A 22477-nucleotide genomic window follows, 5' to 3' on the forward strand; every position below is an offset into this window, starting at 1 on the left:
GAGGGTAGTCCTGGATTCCATAAGAAAGCAGGTTGAGTGTTAGCAGTTCCTCTGGGCTCCGCCCAACACTACCTAGCAACAGTTTTGCATCTCCACCAGCTAAGTTCGAAGACCACCAGTTACCACATTCTCTTTCTCTCATGTCCCTGAGCGGTCTCTACCTCGCTTCCCCTCTCTCTCTTCCCTTTCTGTCCTTCTCTGTCCCCCTCCTCTCTCTGTCTCTACCCCCTTCCCAGGTCCCCTTCCCTTCCCTCAATGAACTTCCTTTTGTTCTAGGCCTGTGGCCTGGTAGTGATTCCTCAGAGGAACACCTCGGCTTGGGCCCGCTGAGGTGTTCCCTTCGGCCGCATTATACCGCCATTTTATAAAACACAACAGTGAGCAAGCCAGGGGAAGCAAGCCAGTAAGCAGCACCCTCAATGTCCTCTGTATCAGCTCCTGCCTCCAGGTTCCAGCCCTTGCTTGAGCTCCTGTCCTGACTGCCTCCAATGATTGTGATCTGGAAGTGTAAGCCAACTTGTAGCTCACTGATTGGCTAAACTGGCTGGCCAGCGAGTGCGGTGGACTGTCTCCGCTTCCTCAGTGATGGGATCACAGGGGCTCGCTGACATGCCCACCCTTCTTAAAGTGAGTGATGGGGATCCGAACTCCGGTCGAACTTGGCATGTGGAGCACGCACTTGTATGGACTGAGTTATCTCCCTGGCTCAGTTTTTAAAGGGTCTGCGCACGCACGCGCGCGCTTGTAATTGAACTCGGATTTGTGCATTCTAAACAAGCATATTTCCTCATCACCCGTCTTGATTTCCTTCTTTTTTGAATTTTTGCATTTGCTCTTGCCTCTCTTCTGACATCCTCAGCCATCCTTGACCTTCCCTGTCTGGTCCCACGGCGCCTCACTGAGCACTACCCACCACGAGGTGGCAGAAGAGACCCAACCAAGACAGTTGCTTCTCTAGCCCTCGTATTTTTCTCTATGGTGCCTGCTGGTCCGGCCCCCCCGGGGGCGGAGCTATCACCACGTGACCTGGGTGCCAGGCGACCGCGCCGGCGCAGTGGCCGCGCCGCTGTCGCCAGGTGCCGTCTCCTTACGCCGCTCCGCCGGGTGGCCGGCTGAGGCTGCGGCCCCGCGCTCTGCGGCTCCGGCTCCTTCCGCGGCGAGCCGTGTGCCGCAGCCATGTCCCGAAAGCAAGCGGCGAAGAGCCGGCCGGGCAGCGGCGGCCGCAGAGCCGAGGCGGAGCGCAAGCGGGACGAGCGGGCAGCGCGCCGGGCGCTGGCCAAGGAGCGGCGGAACCGGCCGGAGCCTGGCAGCAGCGGCTGCGAAGAAGAGTTTGTGAGCTTCGCCAACCAACTGCAGGCCCTGGGGCTGAAGCTGCGGGAGGTGCCGGGGGACGGGTGAGGCGGGCCGGGAGTGCGGGAAGCGGCGCTGGGGATGCGCAGGGCCGGTCTCCGAGAGGGAAGCAGGGGCCAGGCTTGGTGGAAGGCTGCAGCAGGGTCCCCCGAATGTCCGAGCCGGTCTGAGAGGTGACCTCGAGGTGCAGCTGTCATGAAGCCGAATGGGAAGGGACCTCGGTCCCACTCGGTGTCATGCTGGCCTTCCTGGGTGTCATCGCCCCCTTCAGCACAGGGGTAACGGGGGCGGAGAGCTGAAGGTAGCTTCCCCAGTGTTCGCTGTCCATGCTTTGGGTTCCCCAAGTAAAAGGAATGAGAGTCCCGGCCAGCTGTTTCGGGGAACACGATAGAAGAGTGGCAGCTGGAAACTGGGAACGGAGGAAGGTGAGGGAAAGCAACTTAATGGAACGCGGACGTGTGTCCAGGAGCGTGGGTAGACAGGAAACCGGGGAGAGGAACTGGCTGCTAAGTGTGTTGTTGCAAGAGGCACTGTTACTGTGTTCGCGAAGAACGGTCAGGTTGAGCTGTGGAAGAGTTGAATACAGCTGAATACATCTACAAAAGCAGATGTGGCGGCACTGAGGCTGGGAGATTGCTGTGGGCCTGGGGTATAGAGCGACAGGGTTTCAAAAAACAACAAAACCAAAGAAACCTCAACAGCCTTAGTTAGAAATTGGGGAAAGTTCCTTTGTTCCTGTGTTCTCGCTCTTCTCTCTTGTTCTTTCTTCTCTTCTTCCCCTCTTTTTCCCCTTTGAGAAAGAGGCTCCCTATGTAGTCTTGGCTGACCTGGAATCCCGTGTAGACCAGGTTGCCCTTAAACTCATAGCGTCTGCTGGGATTAAAGGTGTGTGCCTCCGACCCCTACATAAAGTGTTTTCTTCATTTCATATTACGTTGACTTTTATTGATCGAGATTCAATAAGTTAACCCCATTTGTCTCTCCTGCCTTCAGAGCTTCAGACAAATTGGATAGGTGTTTTGCTTAAGTTGCAATTAGAATTTAATTGTATTCAGCTACCAACCCGAACAGTGCCTGGGTCATAGAAGGCATTCAGGACGCTTTTGTTTCTCAGGGATTAAAAACTGTCTGGGGAGGCCACCTAGCTCCAGTAGAAGCACAAACTGCTGTAGACATCAAACTATCAAGTGAAGCCGGGCGAGGTGGCGAGGTGGCGAGGTGGCCCACGTCTTTATTCCCTGCACTGGGGAGGCAGAGGCAGTAGATCTCTGAATTTGAGCCAGGGTGGTCACACACAGAAACCTTGTCTTGAAAAACAAAACAAAAGCGTCAAAGTTGAATGCAGGGGACCCAGGTGTGGCCATCTTTGCAAATGGTTAGGTTTTATCTGTCGGACTGAGTATGGTTTCTCGGTGTCAAAGAAATAGGCTGGGGAAATGGGAACTCCACAGTTGCCCAAGAGCAGCAAAGCAGACTTGGACTTCCATGAGGTTTACGTGAGGTTCTGAGCAACTTTGGGAGTGTTCCTTTTGTCCTTCTTCCCCTAGGGGAGCAGACTTCTTCAGTTAATCCTCATAGATTGCTAGCATGGGTGTGCTGGGAACAAGATGACGCTGAAAAACTGTAGCTGTATAATACTGTAGGGTTCACAGTATTATATTTTGGTTTGGGGGCCCTTTTGTATTCTGAAAAATTGCTGAGGAATAAGCAGGCATACACACATTGTATGAGCCATAGCTCAGTATTAACCATATTCATAATTTAAAGACACAGGAGTGAACAGACGTGAACCCATTAGTCATCATGCTTTGAGATAGTAGCTTTTTTTTTTTTTTTTTTAATTTTTTTAAAGTCAGGCAAGATTTCTTTATGTAGCTCTGGCTGTCCTGGAATTCACCACTTGTAGACCAATTCAAACTTACAGAAATCCATCTGCCTCTGTCTCCCGAGTGCTGGGATTTAAGGGCACTGCGCTACCTTGCCCAGTGAGCTGGCAGGCTCTTGAGAACTACAGTATACTTATGAGAGCAAGGATGAAGAAGTTAGAGCGAGGCCTTTGTTCTGAGCTTACGGATACCCTGAAATGGTCTCAAGGCTTTAATAACCTCTGGGCTATAATTGGGGAGCAGATATGGGGGAAAAGCAAGCTGTTATGTTCTTAGTAAGGGACCATGGTCGTGTTATTGAGAAGAAGTGGCTACATGCTTTGAGGTGCCAAGGAAGACCTTTCCTCCCTCAGCCAACAGAGCCAGCGATTTCTATGTATAAGGTTTCTCTCACAGGAAGCCATGCTGGAACAGTTCACGAAGGAACAAGAGGGAGAAGTGCCAGGTGGCAGGCCAGGAGCATGTGTGTCCGATAGCTCCGAGTGCTGCAGTGGAATGGGAACACAGTTCAGTCAGGGTAGGAGTACAGGGAATGAGGGGTAGAGCTCACTTCCTAGTCTGTTGTCTGGCAGTGTTAGGTGGCTCCATGCTGGGTACAAACCTTTGCTGGGGTGACATCCAGGGGCTGGCTTTGCTGGTCTAGTTTTGTATGTTATTTCCATCAGTTGTCGCAGTGAATGGCGTTTTCCGTGTAGGTGGTGGTTTGGAAGGGTCACAGATCTTTCTTTTCTTCTAGATAGGGTTTCTCTGCGTGGCTCTGGCTACCCTGGAGTGCACTCTATAGAGCAGGCTGGCCTCAGATTCAGATCACCCGCCGCTGCCCCCTGAGTGCTGGGGAAAAAGCGTGTGCCAGCACTACCAGACTAGCAGACTATTTCATGTGTTATTTGCTGAGTAGTGTTGGTTAAGATATAGTGGTGTTGCTAATACAAAAAAATTAGTTACCAATTTTTACTGTCTCTGTTTTGGCCTCGTTACAGTTTGAAAGGTGTAAAATGGTGACTTGCTATAGGCATGCTCCTTGAAGTGTTCAAGATGGTGACTTGCTATAGGCATGCTCCTTGAAGTGTTCTGTAATTGGTTGTTTTTCTAATGCAGGACCTTACATCTGTGTCTCCCTAAAGTGCAGTGGTTCTCAGGCAGGGACGGTTTTGCCTCCCAGGAGACAACTGGACTGCCTGGAGACGCTGTTGGTTGTCACAGCTGGTGAGGAGGGAGGTGGTCCTGCCGTCTGTGCCCACAGGCCAAGAATGTTCCCAAGGATCGACAGTTAGCAAGATATTCCTCCCAACACAGACTGACCTCAGACGTCCAGAGTGTGGGCACCGAGCAGCCTGGTTGCCCCGCGATGGCGAGATCATGAACTCAGGGACCAGCCGGATCTCCGGGAGGCCCCGAGGGCCACGGCGCTAGGCTCGGTGGCATCTGCAGTGTGTTTCCAGGGCTTCCTAAGGGAACCCAGGTTGCTGTAGTGTTTGTTATGTTTCCTCTGTCGCTGCCTTATAATCCCATCAGGAAAACACGTTATTGCACTGTGTCTGACTTGTCTTTAGTGGGCTCAAGTAAAGGCTGGCAGATGAAAACTGTTACTTGCACGCAGGTTAAGTCCAGCTAACGTTTGGTGTTAATGTTTGGGAGAGCCATGGCAAGAGCCAGGTCAGGTTGCCTGGGTTTGCGTCTTGGACCCAACACTTTTCCCACGGGCCATCTCACTAGCCCTGTTAATTTTAGAGAACAGATTAGATGCGTAACAGTGGCCTTGTTGTTCCCTTCTGATGAGGTGAGCGAGTTTGGGGTTGTGTCTTTCCCGGCCTGTTCAGGTGCTTCTTCCTCGACTCCTGCCACTGTGCTCTTAGCTTGGACAGGCGCAGGCTTCTGCTGGTTTTGCTGCTTAACGACTCAGTGAGTGATGCCTAGCTGGGAAGTTTTAGTGAGGCTTGGTTCAAAAGTATTGGTGGGTGTGACATCGTCTTGGCAGTTTTAGACCTTAGGCCTGGAGTGATTCGTGAGGTCTGTGCTCTGAATTGAGGTGCTGCTTATCAACTCCACCCCTGAACCCACTGCGGCCCTGAGAAACTTGATTTTTTTTTTTTCCTTTTTTGAGCTGGTAAACAGGGACGAGAAACCTGATTAGCTGCCTCTCACGAGGGTGATAAGGCTGGAGTGTGCCCTAGAGCACCTCCCCTCAGCCTCTGGTCTGAAGAGCTAGGCTGTCTCTTCCCCTAAGCGTAAGGACAGCCGGGCATGTTAGATCAACTCAGTCGGTTTTTGAAAGATCTTAACCAGTGTCTTTGTTTTGACAGCAATTGCCTGTTCAGAGCGCTGGGCGACCAGTTGGAGGGCCATTCTCGGAACCACCTTAAGCACCGACAGGAGACCGTGGACTACATGATAAGGCAGCGTGAAGATTTTGAGCCCTTCGTGGAAGATGACATTCCCTTTGAGAAGCATGGTAGGTTCCCTGTGGGACCCTGGGTCCTTCAGGAGTCATGCTGGGTAATGAGCCCGCCAGACCCGGCCCTCACTGCCAGGGTAAACAATGCCGTCCATTTATCCAGCAAACACTGTATTTGCGTTTTCTGTCATAAGCCCAGGCTGTGCAGCAGGAATCCATAGATCTAGATGTCCGTTTGTCTCCTCGGGCTCAGCCGGAGGCGCGTGCTTGTCTCCACTGGGCTTGGTCCTCACACAGCAACACCTTCGCCTCCCAAAGGAGGAGGAGGGGACAATGGCAGCCGAGCAGACTTTGTGACCTCTTGCCAGTGGCGTGGGAGCTAAGCTCACACAGCACACACGCACACACGGAGTCTTCCTTTTAGGCGGTCCTCGAGCGGAGGTGATGAGTGGAGATGCTAGCATCGTGTGGTGGTTTTTCTTACTTTTTAAAACTTTATAAAAAGGAGATGATAGAGCACCTGAAAAAACTTTTTTGTGAAGATTAAATTAGGTAATAAAGTGAAATTCTCAGTAAGTTAGTGTCTGAGGATGATGGGACTATAGATAGGTTTAATTCTTTCCTGTGGTTTTAAAGAATAAGCATGCATTTATAACTAGAAAAAAGAAATCAGCAAGCCCATGTTAACTTCTCACCAAAAAGACCTAAGCACAACCCTTCCACTGCCCCTCCTGAGGCAAGTCACTGGTTTTGGTTTTAGTGATCCTAATTAGCTGTAACTTAATTTGGAAAAAACCTATCAAAAATATATATGAACTTCAAGTGTTAGTTTTGACAAATAATTACTAAGGATCTATTTATTATACCAGGTACTGACAAACTTATGTTGTATAGATACCATTTTCCTTTTGGTTTTGGAATGTGTGTAGCCTGTCCTCTTGACCCTCCCGGATGTTACTCATGCCACCACACCCAGGTCACGGAGTGCCAGGGATGGGACTCAGCCTCTCGCATGCCGAGCGAGCGTTCTCCCAGCTGAGCTGTGTCCCCACCCACAACCAGCATCCTCACCACTCCGTTTACATCCGCGTCGTACCAGGATCAGGCAGCGCAGTTTCTGTTCTGATGACAGTGTGGGGCCACACTGAGAGTGGATGGGAGCCAGTCTAGGAGGAGAGGCTGCTGAGGAGGAGAGGCTGCTGAGGAGGCTCTCCATGTTGGCAGTTCCAACAGTGATGTGGGCCAGTCCAGTTTACTTAGGCAAGAAGACCAGGGGGCATTTAGCTCTACACATGGAGGACAGAGGCAGGGTATGTCTGGGGACACTGTTAGTGACCAATGCCCTTCCTAGTTCTCACTGGGAACAGGCACATGGGCCTCTGGGTAGGTAGTGTGCACCTGTCACTGAGCTCTGGTGGTCCTCTCCCTGGGGTCGCTTTTCAATCAAGCAGGCAGTTTCAGAGTTAGCATTTTACAGGTAGGTGTGTGTGTGTGTGTGTGTGTGTGTGTGTGTGTGTGTGTGAGAGAGGGGGGGGGAGACAGACAGACAGACAGAGAAAGATTTAAAATGAATCATGTGACCGCATGTGCAAGTGCACACTTGTCTTAGCACTCAGGAGGCCGAGGCAGGAGATCAGGAGTCTGAAGCCAGCCTGATATTATCTAGGAAAATAGATAAATAAATAAGGATGAAATTTGACCCGAATCCCACTTGGGTCCTCAGGGAAGGTCTTGTGGTGGGTTGGGGGTGTGTCGGTGTGTCAGAACAGAGGGCTCCGGCCTTCAGCTGCAGCGTGAGGTCACTTTAGCTGTGCAGGAGAATGGTATTGTCTTGAAATGTCACTGCATGGCGGAGTACCGGTTTGTAAAAGTGTGAGCATCACACAGGTAACAAAGGGCTTAGGAGCGGAATCGGGAAGTGCCGAGTGTCAGGCCCACTGCCTCTGTCTCCCCACACAGGGCGGGGCTTGTGTCTGTCAGGCCCACTGCCTCTGTCTCCCCACACAGGGCGGGGCTTGTGTCTGTCTGCCTTAGTGTAGTTAGGTCTCAGGGACGAGGTGCAGTCCTTGTTCAGACACAGCTGTACTGGCATGGAGGTATTTCTGGAGTATTTGCTGGCTCAGTGGGCAGATGTCTCAGTTACCTGGTGAGGACCTGGTGAACTTTGCCCTTGGCTCTGTGTACAGGGTTATTCTCGCCCTCTGTGCTGTGGCTTCGTAGAGTCGGCTGCACCTCTCCCCATCTGCACGGATACCCAGATCAGATCTCTAGCTGTCCTAATGTCTCATCTCCTGTCTCCTCCCACCTGCTTGTTCCATCTGCTTGTTCTGTGGGTCTTGGCTGTTTTCCTCAGCAGTTTCCTCTTCTTCCCATCTGGGCTGGGTAGTTTTTTTGTCACTTGACATAACGTAGGGTCACCTGGGAACAAAGGCTCCCTCTCACCTCAGTTGAGGATTTGCCTAGATCAAATTGGCCTGTGGGCATGTCTGTCGGGGATTGTCTTGATTACTAATTGATGTAGGAGGGCCCAGCCCACTGTGGGTGGCACCATCTCTAGGCTGGTTCCGAGCTGCTTAAGAGAGCTAGCTAGCTTGTAATGAGTCAGTAAGCATCGTTTTCCTGAGCCTGCTTCTGAGTTCCTTCTTTAAACTGACTGACAGAGGTGTACTATGCAGTAAGCGTCTCCCTCCTCTAGGTTGCTTTGGTCACCATGTTACCACAGCATATAGCGAGACCACTACTTCTGAAATTTGCGTGTGGTGACATCCACCAGGTTCCCTCAGTGCAATGGCCTATGGCCCTGTGATAGTCAGAATCGTGATGTAAGTTTGTTTTCCTCCAAAATCTGTGTGGCTCCCACTGATCTGAGGACTGAGCCTGCACTCTAGCCCGTCCTGATCTGTCATCTGTAATCTCTCTCCTCTCTCACTCTCACCATGTTCCTCTCCCTCTCCCTCTGTAGCCCAGGTTCCTGCCTTACAGTGCCGGCCACAGTAGCTGTCGTTCTGGAGTGTCACCCACTGCTCCTTTTAAATCCTGCCTGGCCCGAGAGCATCCTGGCAGTTCATCTGACACATGTCATCCCTCCCCTACACACATGCTCACGCACACAGACAGACCATCATGCACACGTGTGTATTTCTGACTTGGAGCAAGGATATGAGAGCACAGCTGTGCACACTCTGAGACCCCCCTGCAAGTGTCAGATCTCCCCACACTCACAGGAGCTATCCTAATGCTGTGGTTTGTGGGGAAAGGGAACAGAACAAACTAAGGGAAGACTTGGGCCAGCCTCAGAAGGTTCCGGGCACAGTGCTGCTTTGTCCTTGGGAAGATTTATGCTCTTGGCATTTCTGTGTCACAGCTTGAGCAGTGTCGTCAGCTGGGAGTTGCTTTACTGCAACTTCAGAGTCCAGACTCGGTTGGTTGGTTGTAGCACATGGCTGCCGGAGAGTCTGCTGTTAGCAGCTGCCGTAGCCACCTTTCTTCTTTGGAAATTCCAGAGGACTGGAGGTTACTTTGTGGAGCCTGGGTTGAAGGCATTTGTCATGCATTTGTCAGTATTGTCCAAGTTACTCTGATTGTGATCTGGGCAGAGTGACAGAGTGGCCACTAGCCAGGGCTGCGGTGTCAGCTGCTGGGGTGAGAGCTCACTTACCAAGTCAGGCTCTGTGGCCGTGGGCCACATCTCAGCTTGTTCCTCTTTCTAGTGTCGAGTGCGATGATCCTTCCAGAGCCCTGCCATGATGGTTAAAAGTGATGATTTCTGAGAACTCCCAAACACTCCTGACCCGGGCACGCAGCGTCCACTGGCGTGTGCTGCCAACACCAACGTTACTGTCTGTTTGCACGGCATGCTTTTATACAGCTGGGCAGGTTGGAAGCACGCAGCACTTACTGAAGGAGTTAATCAGCAGATCCTTCGCTGATGACAAGCACCCCGCGTGTCATTCACCTCTAACTTCCTAGACTGACAGTTGGTGGACTTCACAGAGATGTGTTCTTGCTTCTCACTGCCTGCAGCTGCGTAAATACCCACCATGTTTATGTTTGCACTTTCCATCATAAAGACTTCATTTTTCTTTCCTGTCTCCATGCAGTGGCCAGTTTGGCAAAGCCTGGTACTTTTGCTGGCAATGATGCAATTGTAGCCTTTGCAAGAAACCATCAGTTGAATGTGGTGATCCATCAACTTAATGCCCCTTTGTGGCAGGTAGGTCGCCTGTGTAGGAATTGTCTAAGTTAGCTCTGGGGATGTCCTCTAGAGGACGGGCTTGACTTGCGATGCTGACCTCAAAGAGGAGTTTGGACCGTGAACCTAAAGATGGGGAACCCGTGGGACTTGGATCTGCCCCTGTGCTGGGTGCGAAAGGAGTCTGGAGCGTGAGCGGGAAGCAGTTTACGATGCTGAGATATTACTCAGCAGTCAGCTACGTGGGTGATTCGAGGACAGGACCTAATGTGGAATACTTCTCATAACTCTATTAAACTGTTTTAGTATATAAATACAGATTGTAGCTTTGAAGTAAGCCTGTCCCCCGGGGTTGTGTGAGTTTTAGGAGTCAGAAGCGTCATGGAGTCCATTATGATGACTGTGCGTGCTATAATGACTAAGAAGTGTTTCTGGTCAGCGGGTGCTGGCTTTCATTCAGCTTCATTTCTTTGTTTTGCTTTTTGCTACAATAAATATTTTACAGCAAGTGTTTGCTCCAGGCTGAGATATGTTAAGCCACATGTCTCTCCATTTCTAAGTATGTGTCCATTCATCTCCTTCACCTTCTCTTTGCATCCTGCATTAATGTCACCTGTCCGTCATGAAGCCAGATGGTCCCCTTATCAGTTCTCCCAGAATTGAGAGGGTTTCTGTCACTTTGCGTCTTGGCTCCAGACGTGGCTTCTGCTTTCACTGACCAGCTTCCCTGGGTCACCATTTTGAACTTTGTCTTATTTAGAAAGCTAAAATGTTTTAAATGAATCAAAACTGGGAAATTCAGAGTCACACTGACTGGAATTGTGAGTGGTAGCATTTTTAGTGCGAGTCGGCCATTCACCTTACACTTGGGCTTAGGCACGTGACTGGAAACTGCATATCACAGTGTTTCTACAGTGCATCTTAAACACATGTACATGAGTTCACTCACCACACTCGCACGCACGCACATGCACACATATACACGCACATGTACGCACACACACACGCACACCCCTCTGCGTGCATTGCTATATTAATGGGGTGCCGCCTGCGTGCACTGCTTTGTGAGTCCCTTAGGTATGGCCTGGCCCCTTTTCTTTTAGAAAGAGGATTCACTTATTAGAAATATCAGTTACACATACCAGAATTCACCCTTTTCCTGTTTCTAGTGGTATGTTCTGACATTCCCAAAGCGCCACCATCAGCATGTGGAGTCGCCGCACTCTGCCCCATGGGATCAATGTCCTCCCTTGTCCTCCCACCTCTGGGAGCCTCTGTTTGATTTCTTCCTTTTTAGGTGTGCTCTTGTGTCACATGAATGGAAGTCTGGAGCCTTTTGTATCGGACACAGCGTCCTTTTAACAGCCTTACCAAGGCCAGAGTGAAGTGGGTGCTGGCGGGATGAGGGGGGACGTCCACTTCAGGGATGCAGTGACACAGCAAGGGAACGAGCAAGGGAAGGAGGGAGCGGGAGGGAAACAGGATCCATGGCCTTGCCCAGTGTTGCCGGTGTCGGGTAGCAGAGAGGGCCCTGTTCTCAGTGCTGGCCCAGAACTCAGCTGCCCTGCAGTGTGTTTCTGTGTGTTAATGTTTGCGCTGGCAGCAGGGTCGCTGGAGCACCAGAGTAGATTGTATGAAGAGCCTACTGGGAGAAGCCAGGCACCCACGAGGGCAGCCACCTCCGCTTCCCTGGAGATAACTGTTCCATTTCTTTATCACCCTAATTCTTACTTTTTTCCAAATCTTTCTGTACTGTTGTGGTTTATGACTTGTAAAACAGTGAAACTATATATGTAAAACAAGTTTCCAGTGGCTCTACCCTGCGTGGAGATGCAGTCACGTTCTGAGCTCCTGCATTAATGATGACTTGGCTCAGACTCGACCTGGATACTGAGACCTGCACTTCTGCTGCCTTGGCGTGCCCTCCTGTGAGCGGTCTCCGTGATAATGTAGCAAACCGCAGACCTGCTAGTAACAGCTGGTGCCGACTGCTCTGGGTGATTTGCGGTTATAACGTACACACGTTGTCAGTACAGTTAATGATGTTAGGGACTTTGTTAGTGTCCCTTTTGGGGGACAACAGTGCTGCCACCGTGTGGGATGTCCGCCCAGACCACTGCCTTTCAGACCTAGGTGTTCTACAGAGGCTTTCCCGGGTCTGTGAGGGGTTGTGTGGTCCTGCGCACTTGCCGGGTTTGGACGGTGAATAAGTTAACGGTCGTCTTGGATTACCTGGGACTTTCAGTGCAAACAAGAAGAGCGGATGTGTTGGAGTTAATGGCAGCACAGTTCTGGGGGCAGTCAGAATTACTTTTGTTTCTGTGACATGGGCATTTGAGGGGAGCTACCCAGACTTGCACCTAGTTTTGTATGTTTTTGCATGATTTTAGGGAGTTGGTGTTTGTTGTATCCCAGGATGAGGTTGACATGTAACACGCTGTGACCAGTGCTCAGGTCTGTGTGCTGTACTATACGGCTTTCCTCTGTATGGTTTTGTCTTGGGACCGGTGTGAGTGGCAGGTTTTAAGGTTGTTGCTGCTCGTTGGCTGTCTCATTGTGACAGATAGAAAAGGAAGGTGAGTTTATTCGAGCTAATGAGCCATTTCAGGCCCATTTGCATGGATCCATTTTAAGGTCTTCAAGAGGGTCTATAAACTTTATACTTGACATTCTTCTTTTCTTCTTCTTCTTCTTCTTCTTCTTCTTCTTCTTCTTCTTCTTCTTCTTCTTCTTTCTTCCTCCTCCTCCTTCCTCCTCCTCCTCCTCCTCCTCCTCCTTCTTCTTCTCCTCCTTCTTCTTCTTCTTCTTCTTTTTTTTCAAAGATAATCTCAAAGTGTTTGAGCTTCAGGCTCTCCCATCAGAAGGAGCCTGTGCAGTCAAGAGGTGAGGTACTTAATTTTATGGCTTCACTGCAGGCCTGCCTCTGGCTTTTTATTCACTTCCAAATGGGTTCATTTGCACATTGGCAAATGCTACATTGGCACAGGGAAGCCTACAAGCCTGGGAAAGCAAGAGCTCAGAGACAGGTGTGGCCTACAGAGTTGTGTGTGTCTGTGTAGGGCCTGCAGGCCCAGACTCCCACAGGCCTACCTTCCAGGTCTTCTCTGTGTTGGCAGATTCGAGGCACAGACAAAAGCAGCGCGAGGGAGCTCCACATCGCCTACCGGTACGGGGAACACTATGACAGCGTCCGGAGGATCAATGACAACTCAGAAGCTCCAGCTCATCTCCTAACTGACGTGAGTGAAGCCCAGCTCCTTCTGCTTTCAGGCCTGAGGAGACAGGCGCAGGGCTGTGTCCTTGAGCTAAGTACTGTAGGCCAGCTGTGGTTGCTGTTCATGAAAAGTTGCTGTCAGGGAGCCGTCGATCAGATTGCTAAAATATTTCAGGTCTCAGAGAACCTGGCTGCCTAGCCTGATAACCTGGGTTCCATCCTAGGAACCCACACGGTAGAAGGAAAGAATCCCTGTGTACAAGATGTCTTCTGACATGCTCACAGGGTCGTGACATGGGTGCGAGCATGCCCATGCATACACACAAATGTAAAAAAACTCAACATCTTTCTTACTTTCTAGTGAGGTGAGACCCTCCCCTAGCAGGCACCTGGGGTTGTCATGGCTACATGGGTGCAGGTTCTGTTATCCCCTCAGTAGATTCCAGGTTAGTCACTTAGCGCTTAAAGGACAGATGGGTTGCATTATCTGTATAGCTTCGTTTCCTGCTCCCCCTTGTCTGTGTGAGTGAGTGTCTGTGTGAGTGAGTGCCTGTGTGAGTGTGCCTGTGTGAGTGAGTGCCTGTGTGAGTGAGTGCCTGTGTGAGTGTCTGTGTGGTGCCTGTGTGTGGTGAGTGCCTATGTGGTGAGTGCCTGTGTGGTGAGTGCCTGTGGTGTGGTGAGTGTCTGTGTGGTGAGTGTCTGTGTGGAGGTGGTGTCTGTGTGCCTGTGGAGTGCCTATGTGAGAGCCTGTGTGTGTCTGTGTGTTGTGTGCCTGTTGGAGGTGTCTTTCTGCCTGTGTGGTGTGAGTGTCTGTGTGAGTGAGTGTCTGTGTGGAGTGGGTGCCTGTGTCAAAGTGCCAGTGCCTGTGTGGTGAGTGTCCTGGTGGTGCCTGTGAGTGAGTGTCTGTGGTCTGTGTGAGTGTCTGTGTGGGTGAGTGTCTGTGTGTGCCTGTGAGTGTCTGTGTCTGTGAGTGTCTGTGGTGTCTGAGTGTGCCTGTGTGAATGAGTGCCTGTGTGTCTGTGTGAGTGTCTGTGTGGTGTGCCTGTGTGGTGAGTGCCTGTGTGTGAGTGTCTGTGTGGTGGTGTCTGTGTGTGTGTGTGGGTGTGGTGGTGTCTGTGTGGGTGTCTGTGTGGAGGAGTGTGTGTGGTGTGCCTGTGTGGTGAGTGTCTGTGTGAGTGGTGTGTCTGTGTTTCTGTGCTCATGAGTATGTGGTGCATATGCCTGTGTGTACACACAGAGGCCAGAGAGGGCATCGAGTGTCCTGTCAGTTCCACCTATCCTTTTGAGGCAGCTTCTCTGATTCTGAACCTTTCAAGAGATTTTTGTTTGTCTAGACTAGTCACTGGTGTGAGCCAGCATTCCTCCTGTTTCCACCTCCACAACACTGGGGTTCAGGTGCACCCCAGGCCCTGCTTACCTTATATTGCGAGGACCTGAATTCAGGCCTTCTGCCTACACAAGCTCTCTCCAGCCCATGTCTGCTATTTTTACCCTTTCTCTAGCCCAAGCCTTGTAAGTACTCAGATCCTTCATGCACGGCGCTCTTTACATTTAACACATCTTGGAGCTGAATTCATAGCAGTGCACGAAAGACTTCCTGACTCTCTTTTTGAAGGCTCATGACACGCCGCATGACACTCGCCGTGTGGATCCATTATAACCTGCTACCAGTCTCTTACCATCCGTCTTAGATGCCTTCCAGCCTGTGCTGTTAGACACAAGGCCTAGTGTCCTAGTATGGCTCAGTTCTTTCAGATAAATCGAGAGCCTTTTGTGTATCAAGGTGTTTTGATACACGCTACCGTGTCACGTAGGTCACTGCCTTCAGTTTACATTTTAGCTTGTAGTGTATGGCTCTTGACACATCCTTTTAATTTTTTATCTATCTATCTATCTATCTATCTATCTATCTATCTATCTATCTATCTAGGTTTTTCAAGACAGGGTTTCTCTGGAACTCACTCTGTAGACCCAGGTGGCCTCAGAGATCTGCCTGCCTCTGCCTTCCCAGTGCTGGGATCAAAGCTGTGCGCTACCACCAGCTGCCTGCCACACCTTTACGATCTTTGTCAGGATAAGGGAAAAGTCTTTTGATTTTTTAACATAATGGATTTTTTTTTTAGCTTTGCGTGTGTTCGTGTGTGCACGCATGCTCGCGCCTTAGAGTCCAGACAAGGACGTCATCAGATCTACTGGAGTTGCAGTTACCGGTCGTTGTGAGCTGCTGTGTGGGCTGGGAAACAAACTCTGGTCCTCTGCAAGAGCAGCCCACTCTTGGCTGCTGGGCCAGCTCTCCCGCGCCCCTCCAGCCCCTCTCAACGTGGTTTTGCGACATTTTGTCATCACTCAGTCTGTGCCCCTTTCCTGTGTTACTGCGTCCTTCCTTTTCTGTGAACTGATTTATTTATATTTTTGTTCATTTTTGTCTTTTTGTCTAATGCTTTTAGGAACTTCATACATGCTTCTGTGAGAAATTATAGGTATTTCCTTGCCTGCTACTTCTGTGTGCCTGTTGTGGTCTCTGCCGTGAAAGTTTGTGGGTTTTAGGTAAATTTATCGATACTTTTTAGGTCTGCTCTTCCTCCCTGCCCCTCCCCCATCCTCCTGTCCTCTTCCTCCTTGAATGGTTTGGTTTATTAAGTGGTGCTAGCTATCAAAGATGGCCGGCAAGTGCCGTGCCACTCGGACGTCTCCCAGCCCTAACAGGATTTCCTTACATGTCTCTAGGGCTTGGGGTCATAACTAGAATGGCCTTTCCCACTCTGAGGTAGAAGTGAGCCCATAGGTGTTTTAATACATTTTTGTTTTCTCTGGTTAGCCTTGGCTTTTCTGGAACTTACAATGTAGCCCAGACTGACCTCCAACTCAGAGATCTACCTGCCTCGGCCTCTCGAGTGCTGGACTAAAGGCGTGCACCAGGCCTGACGTATAGTCATATTTTTATTTTTATTCAGCCTTAGTTTTAACTTTTAGTTTTTTGAGGAGAGCCCTACGTTGACTTTGAACTTGCTGTGATCCTCCTGCCTCCTGTTTTGGATATGTGTAGTGGAGATGTTACAGATGTGGACTCCTACACCAGACCCCTGTTTCTTTTCTGTGAAATCTTGCTCCGTTTGGAGTTTGTCTTTCTGAGGCTGTGAGGGCTGGGTCTCAGCTTTCCGCCCGTGTGCTTGCCTATCTGCCGGCAGACTGCCTCTGCGCACTGCGGGCTTCCTTCCTGGGCTAAGACCCACACTGGCTGCGCACATCCATTCCATATGTGTTTGCGGCTCCTTTAGCTGCTTGGTTCTGCCCCGCTGCCCCCTGTGTGTTGACGCCCGGCTGTTTTAATTAATGCAAGTCTGTCGTAAAATCTGGTACAGTTTTTCACTTACTAATTATTTTATGATTTCCTGTTTTGCTTTTTAAAATTGGCTTGCTTTTTTAAAAAATGTGATCTCCTTTAAAGGTTTATCTGTTGTCTTCAGTTGTGTGCTATATGTGCATCTGTCCGAGTGCATCTGTGTGAGAGCGAAGGCTCCTGAGGCCTCAGACCCTCTGGAGCGGTCAGGGGATTGTGGGCCGCGTGGTGTGCATGCTGGGACCTGCTCAGCCCCCCTCCAGCTCTTCTCACTGCATCCTCCTGTGAGTTCTCATTCGTGTGAATGGGTGCTGTGCCTAAGTGTATGTCTGCACCAAGTATGTGCCTGGTTCCCTCAGAAGCCAGAGGAAGCCAAAAGACGGCATTGGATTCCCTGGAACAGGAGTTAGAGATGGTGGTGAGCCACCATGTGGGTGCTGGGAACCAAACCTGGGACTGCTGGAAGAGCAGTCAGTGCCCCTAACTGCTGCTCAGCCTGTTGCCTTTTGTTTTTGCTTTTGAGGCAGAGTCTCATGTAGCCCAGGCTAACCTTGAATTTTGTGTGTAGCTAAGGATAGGAACTTCTGATGCTCCTGCTTCTGCCTCTCGTGTGCTCGGAGTCTAGAAGTGGATCTTTTTCTGTTCATGTTTCCTAGCTGGTCATTGTCCGGATGAACCCTTCTGACTCAGCCCGAGGTTCTGTAGGATTCTCTCTCAAGCACTGAGATGGAATCCATCACTTCACACGTAGCATCCACTTCAGTCGGACACCCCAAGGTCCTTGACCATGTCTTCTCGTGGTTCCAAACTGTCATCATCCCCACAGAAGGCCTCACAGCAACAAAGCAGTCCTTCTTTGTCCATGAATGGAATGGTGTTTTTGACCTTTGCTGTCTGGCCTTTTCCACGTAGCATGGTGTTTGTGAGATTCAGCCATGCTGTAGCTGTAACAGTGCATCTTTTTTTTTTTTTTTTTTTTTGGTTCTTTTTTTTGGAGCTGGGGACCGAACCCAGGGCCTTGCGCTTCCTAGGTAAGCGCTCTACCACTGAGCTAAATCCCCAGCCCCGTAACAGTGCATCTTGGTGACATTCCGCTGTGTGGTGTGCCCAGCCGCACTGCCCCAGTTACTTTTCTATTGCTCTGATAGAACACCACGGCCAAGGTAACTTAGAAACGAAAGGAGCTTAAGGCTTCCGAGGGTCAGAGCCCATTGGCCAAGCAAAGGTGTGGCAGCAGGAACAGCTGTGAGCTCTCCTCTGATTGGCAGATAGGAGGCAGGGAGGGAGGGACTCACAGGTTTTTCCTTGTTTTCAGTTTTAAACAAGCTTTATGGAGTCTGGCTGCTGGCTTACAAGTACACAGCGTGCCCGCGGTTTGCACTGTGCCACATTGCTGTGGATTTTCATGGTGGTTTGTGGGTTGTTTTGGAGGGTACAGAATTTTCTTACCTAAGTAGTGGCTTCTTTTCTCCTACTGACCACTTCACTTCTGTTGGTCTGTGTGCCTCGGCTGATAAAACTGAGATGTCCATCCATCAGTGCTGATGGCGGGGACCCCTCACTCCTATGCTTGCCTCTAACTGCGGTGAAGGCGGCATCCTGAGGGCGAGCCGCGGCCAATGACTGCACGATGCTTTTCTAGTGGGTCGCCCCGACAATAACATTTCTGTTGCCTGTGTCTCACACGTGGCTAACTTCCTGGGCCTTGAAGGGAGGAGGCACTTTGCCAGAGGGTCGGTCTCCTCAGGCTGCTTCTCGTCGAGACTGTCAGGGATATATTCCCCACAGCCGGGCTCCACTCAGACTTTACTGCCAAGTACGCGTCTCCATGCCCATTATTGATGGACTGCAGAAAGAGATGTGGCTGTGTAGTCAAAGGGTGGGTAGGGATGGTTTTAGAGTCCATCTTGGGTTCTGTCATAGAGGCCTGCGTGCCTCGAGTGAACCTCACTGTAATACGTAAGCCTTTGGTGGGGGAGTGGGGCGTGCCTCACTGCCATGTGCCCAGAGCGAGCTGAAAATCAGGGAACGTGACAACCAGATGAGAGCTGGGTCCATGTGTTTTCAAGGCTAGCATTGTAAGTTGAGAAGCTCAACAGGTATGAACATAGGGACAGTCCTCTGTACACTGCAAGGTATGAACAGAGGGACAGTCTGTACACAGCAAGGTGTGAACAGAGGGACAGTCTGTACACAGCAAGGTGTGAACAGAGGGACAGTCTGTACACAGCAAGGTGTGAACAGAGGGACAGTCTGTACACAGCAAGGTGTGAACAGAGGGACAGTCTGTACACAGCAAGGTGTGAACAGAGGGACAGTCTGTACACAGCAAGGTGTGAACAGAGGGACAGTCTGTACACAGCAAGGTGTGAACAGAGGGACAGTCTGTACACAGCAAGCAGACACACTGTGTGCTGCCAGACTCGGCCGTCGCTGCACAAGCACTGCAGTGCCTTGCTGCTCCTGTTCCTGAGTGGTTCCTCCCAGCCTCTGTCCTCAGGGCTATGCCCTGGATTCTCAGGGTGTGGGTGGGTGAATCGAGCCACTGTTGTTCTCTTCAGCATGAATTCTTCTCCGTGTTTGGATGGTTTGTGATTCAGTATCGTCATGGGTTGGAGAGTCGAATGGAATTTGCTGGAGCAATGATTCCTATGCTGTTTTTCTTTTAGTTCCAGATGCTTCATCAAGATAGAACAAATAAAAAAGAGAAAATGAAGACACAAGGGGTGGACTTTAAAGACAGTCTGAGAGATGACATGGAAGATGCTGTCCAGAAAGTTGGCAATGCAACTGGATGCACGGTTAGTACCCTTCCCTGCAGGTGTGCCTCACAGCTGGATGCACAGTTAGTACCTTTCCCTGCAGGTGTGCCTCACAGCTGGATGCACAGTTAGCACCCTTCCCTGCAGGTGTGCCTCACAGCTGGATGCACAGTTAGTACCTTTCCCTGCAGGTGTGCCTCACAGCTGGATGCACAGTTAGCACCTTCCCTGCAGGTGTGCCCACAGCTGGATGCACAGTTAGTACCTTTCCCTGCAGGTGTGCCTCACAGCTGGATGCACAGTTAGCACCCTTCCCTGCAGGTGTGCCTCACAGCTGAATGCACAGTTAGTACCTTTCCCTGCAGGTGTCCCTCATAGCTGGATGCACAGTTAGCACCCTTCCCTGCAGGTGTGCCTCACAGCTGAATGCACAGTTAGTACCTTTCCCTGCAGGTGTGCCTCACAGCTGGATGCACAGTTAGCACCCTTCCCTGCAGGTGTGCCTCACAGCTGGATGCACAGTTAGCACCCTTCCCTGCAGGTGTGCCTCACAGCTGAATGCACAGTTAGTACCTTTCCCTGCAGGTGTGCCTCACAGCTGGATGCACAGTTAGCACCCTTCCCTGCAGGTGTGCCTCACAGCTGAATGCACAGTTAGTACCTTTCCCTGCAGGTGTGCCTCACAGCTGGATGCACAGTTAGCACCCTTCCCTGCAGGTGTGCCTCACAGCTGGATGCACAGTTAGCACCCTTCCCTGCAGGTGTGCCTCACAGCTGAATGCACAGTTAGCACCCTTCCCTGCAGGTGTCCCTCACAGCAGTATGCTCAGTGCTGTGCCTCATAGCAGGTGCTACCATGCAGAGCTGGCCTGTCAGAGCCCAAGAGACAGGAGAGCTGTTAACTCATCTCCCTTGTTTGGTGGGCTTCATCTTTTCTGAGAGGGATTTGCTCTAGTAAAGGTCTAGTTTTATAAAGACAGTTTATTTATAAATGCATTGACAAGGCTGCCAACTTGAAGTTCTTGTTGGAACTTGATCTTGACAGATGAGGGCTGGGAACCTTGTCAGTTCCTCTGCTCTGTGTTCCCGTGTGTCAGACAGATGAGGCAGAGCTCTGGAGCGCCACACAAGCCACAGCCTTAGTGTTTCTCTGGTCTTTGATAGGATTCTAACTTAATAGTCCAGAAGCTGGAAGCTGAGAGTCACACTATCGAGCCTGCAGTAACCGCCCTGCTTCAGATGAACCAGGGGACAAGCAAGGGTAAGTCTACAACTGGGCCCTGTGGGTAAGCTGCAAGGGACCATGCTGGCGCTCCCTTGAGATGCTGTTCACAGTTCTCCTGATTGCCGTAGTGGCCACTCTGTCCATCCGCCCCTTCAAGTGCTGTGAGCATCTGTCAGTCAGGACAACAAGCAGCGCTGCCCAGTGTTTGTGCGTTTCAGTCTTAGCGGCCACTGTATTGGACGGTGTAGGGTGGGGTCATGCTTTGCTTCTAGATCTGGGATGCAAATGAATACTTTATCCCTAAAACGTATCTTTAAAAAGTTTATCAAAGGAGACAAACCCTGCTGGCAGAAAGTTGGCTCGAGCCTTGCAGTGAGCCAGGGCTTTCCATGTTCTCCTGCAGCCTTCCTGACGGTTGATGTGAGATGAGAGTCGCCGAAGTCCATCTCAAGGGACCTGGCTTTGAAAGTGACAGGGGTCTGGGGACCTGGTGATCCTGGAGTCACTTAACTGCAGTTGCTTTGTGTAACTGCTGGGTTCTTGGTTTTAACGAAGTGTCTTTCTTTGGAAGATGTGGAGAAGAGCCTTGAGCCTGGTGACAGAGTGAAGCAGCGTGGCCTTTCGTGTGAGGAGGCAGGCGGCGGCTCCAGACTCTCTGGAAATCAGGGCAGAAACGAAGGCAGAGTGGAGACCAGTGAGGCTCGGGCCAGCCCTGGTGAAGAGAGCAGAGCGCATAGGAAGAGCCAGTGCCCGAAGGTATGGGGGCGGGGGGGAGTCGGGGTGGGGGGAGTCAGGGGGGGGTCGGGGCGGGCTCTGTAGCAGGGAGGGACGGCGTCGCACCCCAGTGTGCAGCGTTCTGGATGTATGGAACTGGTTCTTGCAGAGCATCGGTGCAGGCACACTAAGGTGCAGAAGAGGACCTTGCTTGTCCCACAGTCACAGGAGGAGGAAGTGTCCACCCTCTGAGCCGAAGCATGGCTGCCGCCTTCCGTGTGGCATTACTGGAGGGCACAGGCTGCCTTCTATGTGGATCTTTGTGCTGTGCAGTCTTTTCTAGCATGAAGTGTGGGTGAAATGGAGGCACGTCTCTCTAATGAGTGAGGCTCTTGGTAACCTGCCAGATGCACCCCTGCACCCCTGCATCCCTGCATCCCTGCCCAGCTCCAGCAAGTGCCCGTGATGCCGGTCGTCTGTCCAGGTTAAAACGCGTCTTAAAGGCAGATGTCCTGAGCTAGACTACCAGACAGCGCGCAGGCACGAGGGTGCAGTCTGAGTCTTACCGCAGTTCTCTAGGGCCTTAAATGATGGAGAGCGTGTCTCCAGGCCGCTGTGAAATCTGTCAGCTGCTGGACTAGGGACACTGTCTTTGTGGGTCACGTAGATCGGCTCATGAAGAGGATTGATTTTATTTGATGCTTCGGGAAGGGAATATAAGTTTCAAAGTATATTTGAACGTCTAACAGAAAAGAAGTCATTCTGGTCTCTTGGGCCCAGAGCCCTGCAGCCAGAGACCCACATGGCTCCTCCTGTCTATTCCAGGTCACAAACAAGCAGCGGAGGGAACAACAGCGGCTGGAGAAGAAGAAGCGTCAGGAGGAGAGGCACCGCCTCAAAGCCCTGGAGAACAGAAATGGCAGCAGAGACCAGGGCAGAAGTGGAGCAGACGTGAACACGCAGGTCACCTTGGTGAAGACCTTCGCTGCTCTCAACATCTGACTCTCGCACCCAAGAGCTGAACGATGCACGTTGCAGACAAGGCTTCCCAGCCACGTGTCCCCTGAGGAGGAGACAACTGTCAGCACCCACACACGAGCCCAGAGGAGCCAGTGTCCTTCAAGCTGCCTCTTTCTCTCCTGTGTTCTGTTGTGTGAGAGTGTGGTGACACCATTCACCTTCTGGAACTCAAACAAAATACTAAGTCATAGGTGGGTCACGGGGCCAGGAGGCTTTGCTTGCCCTGTCAATCAGAGTGTGGTGGCTCTAGGCTCTTCCCTTGATGCCTGAGAGGGGGTTCCTTGTAATAATTCTTGAAGTCGTTAGCACAATCATTAGACATCTTCGTGACAACGCCCTTTGTTTCTCTCTCATTTTCCAGCAGGATGAGCGTCTTGCT

The 22477-nt window shown here is 51.0% G+C and overlaps 1 protein-coding gene across 1 annotated transcript; it reads left to right on the forward strand.

Moving 5' to 3' along the window:
* Positions 1 to 1065: 1065 nt before the first annotated feature.
* On the forward strand, positions 1066 to 22431 carry Otud3 (OTU deubiquitinase 3). Its single transcript, XM_032895520.1, has 8 exons — positions 1066 to 1394; positions 5540 to 5688; positions 9732 to 9844; positions 12940 to 13062; positions 19047 to 19178; positions 20304 to 20400; positions 20936 to 21120; positions 21904 to 22431. The coding sequence occupies exons 1-8, from the start codon at positions 1177 to 1179 to the stop codon at positions 22078 to 22080; spliced, it is 1194 nt and encodes a 397-aa protein (XP_032751411.1). The 5' UTR covers positions 1066 to 1176; the 3' UTR covers positions 22081 to 22431.
* The last annotated feature ends 46 nt before the right edge of the window (positions 22432 to 22477 follow it).

This window comes from Rattus rattus, chromosome 1, assembly GCF_011064425.1.
Source record: "Rattus rattus isolate New Zealand chromosome 1, Rrattus_CSIRO_v1, whole genome shotgun sequence".
NCBI classification, from domain to species: Eukaryota; Metazoa; Chordata; class Mammalia; order Rodentia; family Muridae; genus Rattus; species Rattus rattus.

What these genes read in the sequence shown, in the direction of transcription:
- Otud3 (XM_032895520.1), top strand. Translation starts at nt 1,177, where the DNA reads ATGTCCCGAAAGCAAGCGGCGAAGAGCCGGCCGGGCAGCGGCGGCCGC. An exon ending in CAGCTCATCTCCTAACTGAC is followed by an intron (nt 13,063 to 19,046) that starts GTGAGTGAAGCC and finishes TTTTTCTTTTAG; the next exon opens with TTCCAGATGCTTCATCAAGA. An exon ending in GCAATGCAACTGGATGCACG is followed by an intron (nt 19,179 to 20,303) that starts GTTAGTACCCTT and finishes GGTCTTTGATAG; the next exon opens with GATTCTAACTTAATAGTCCA.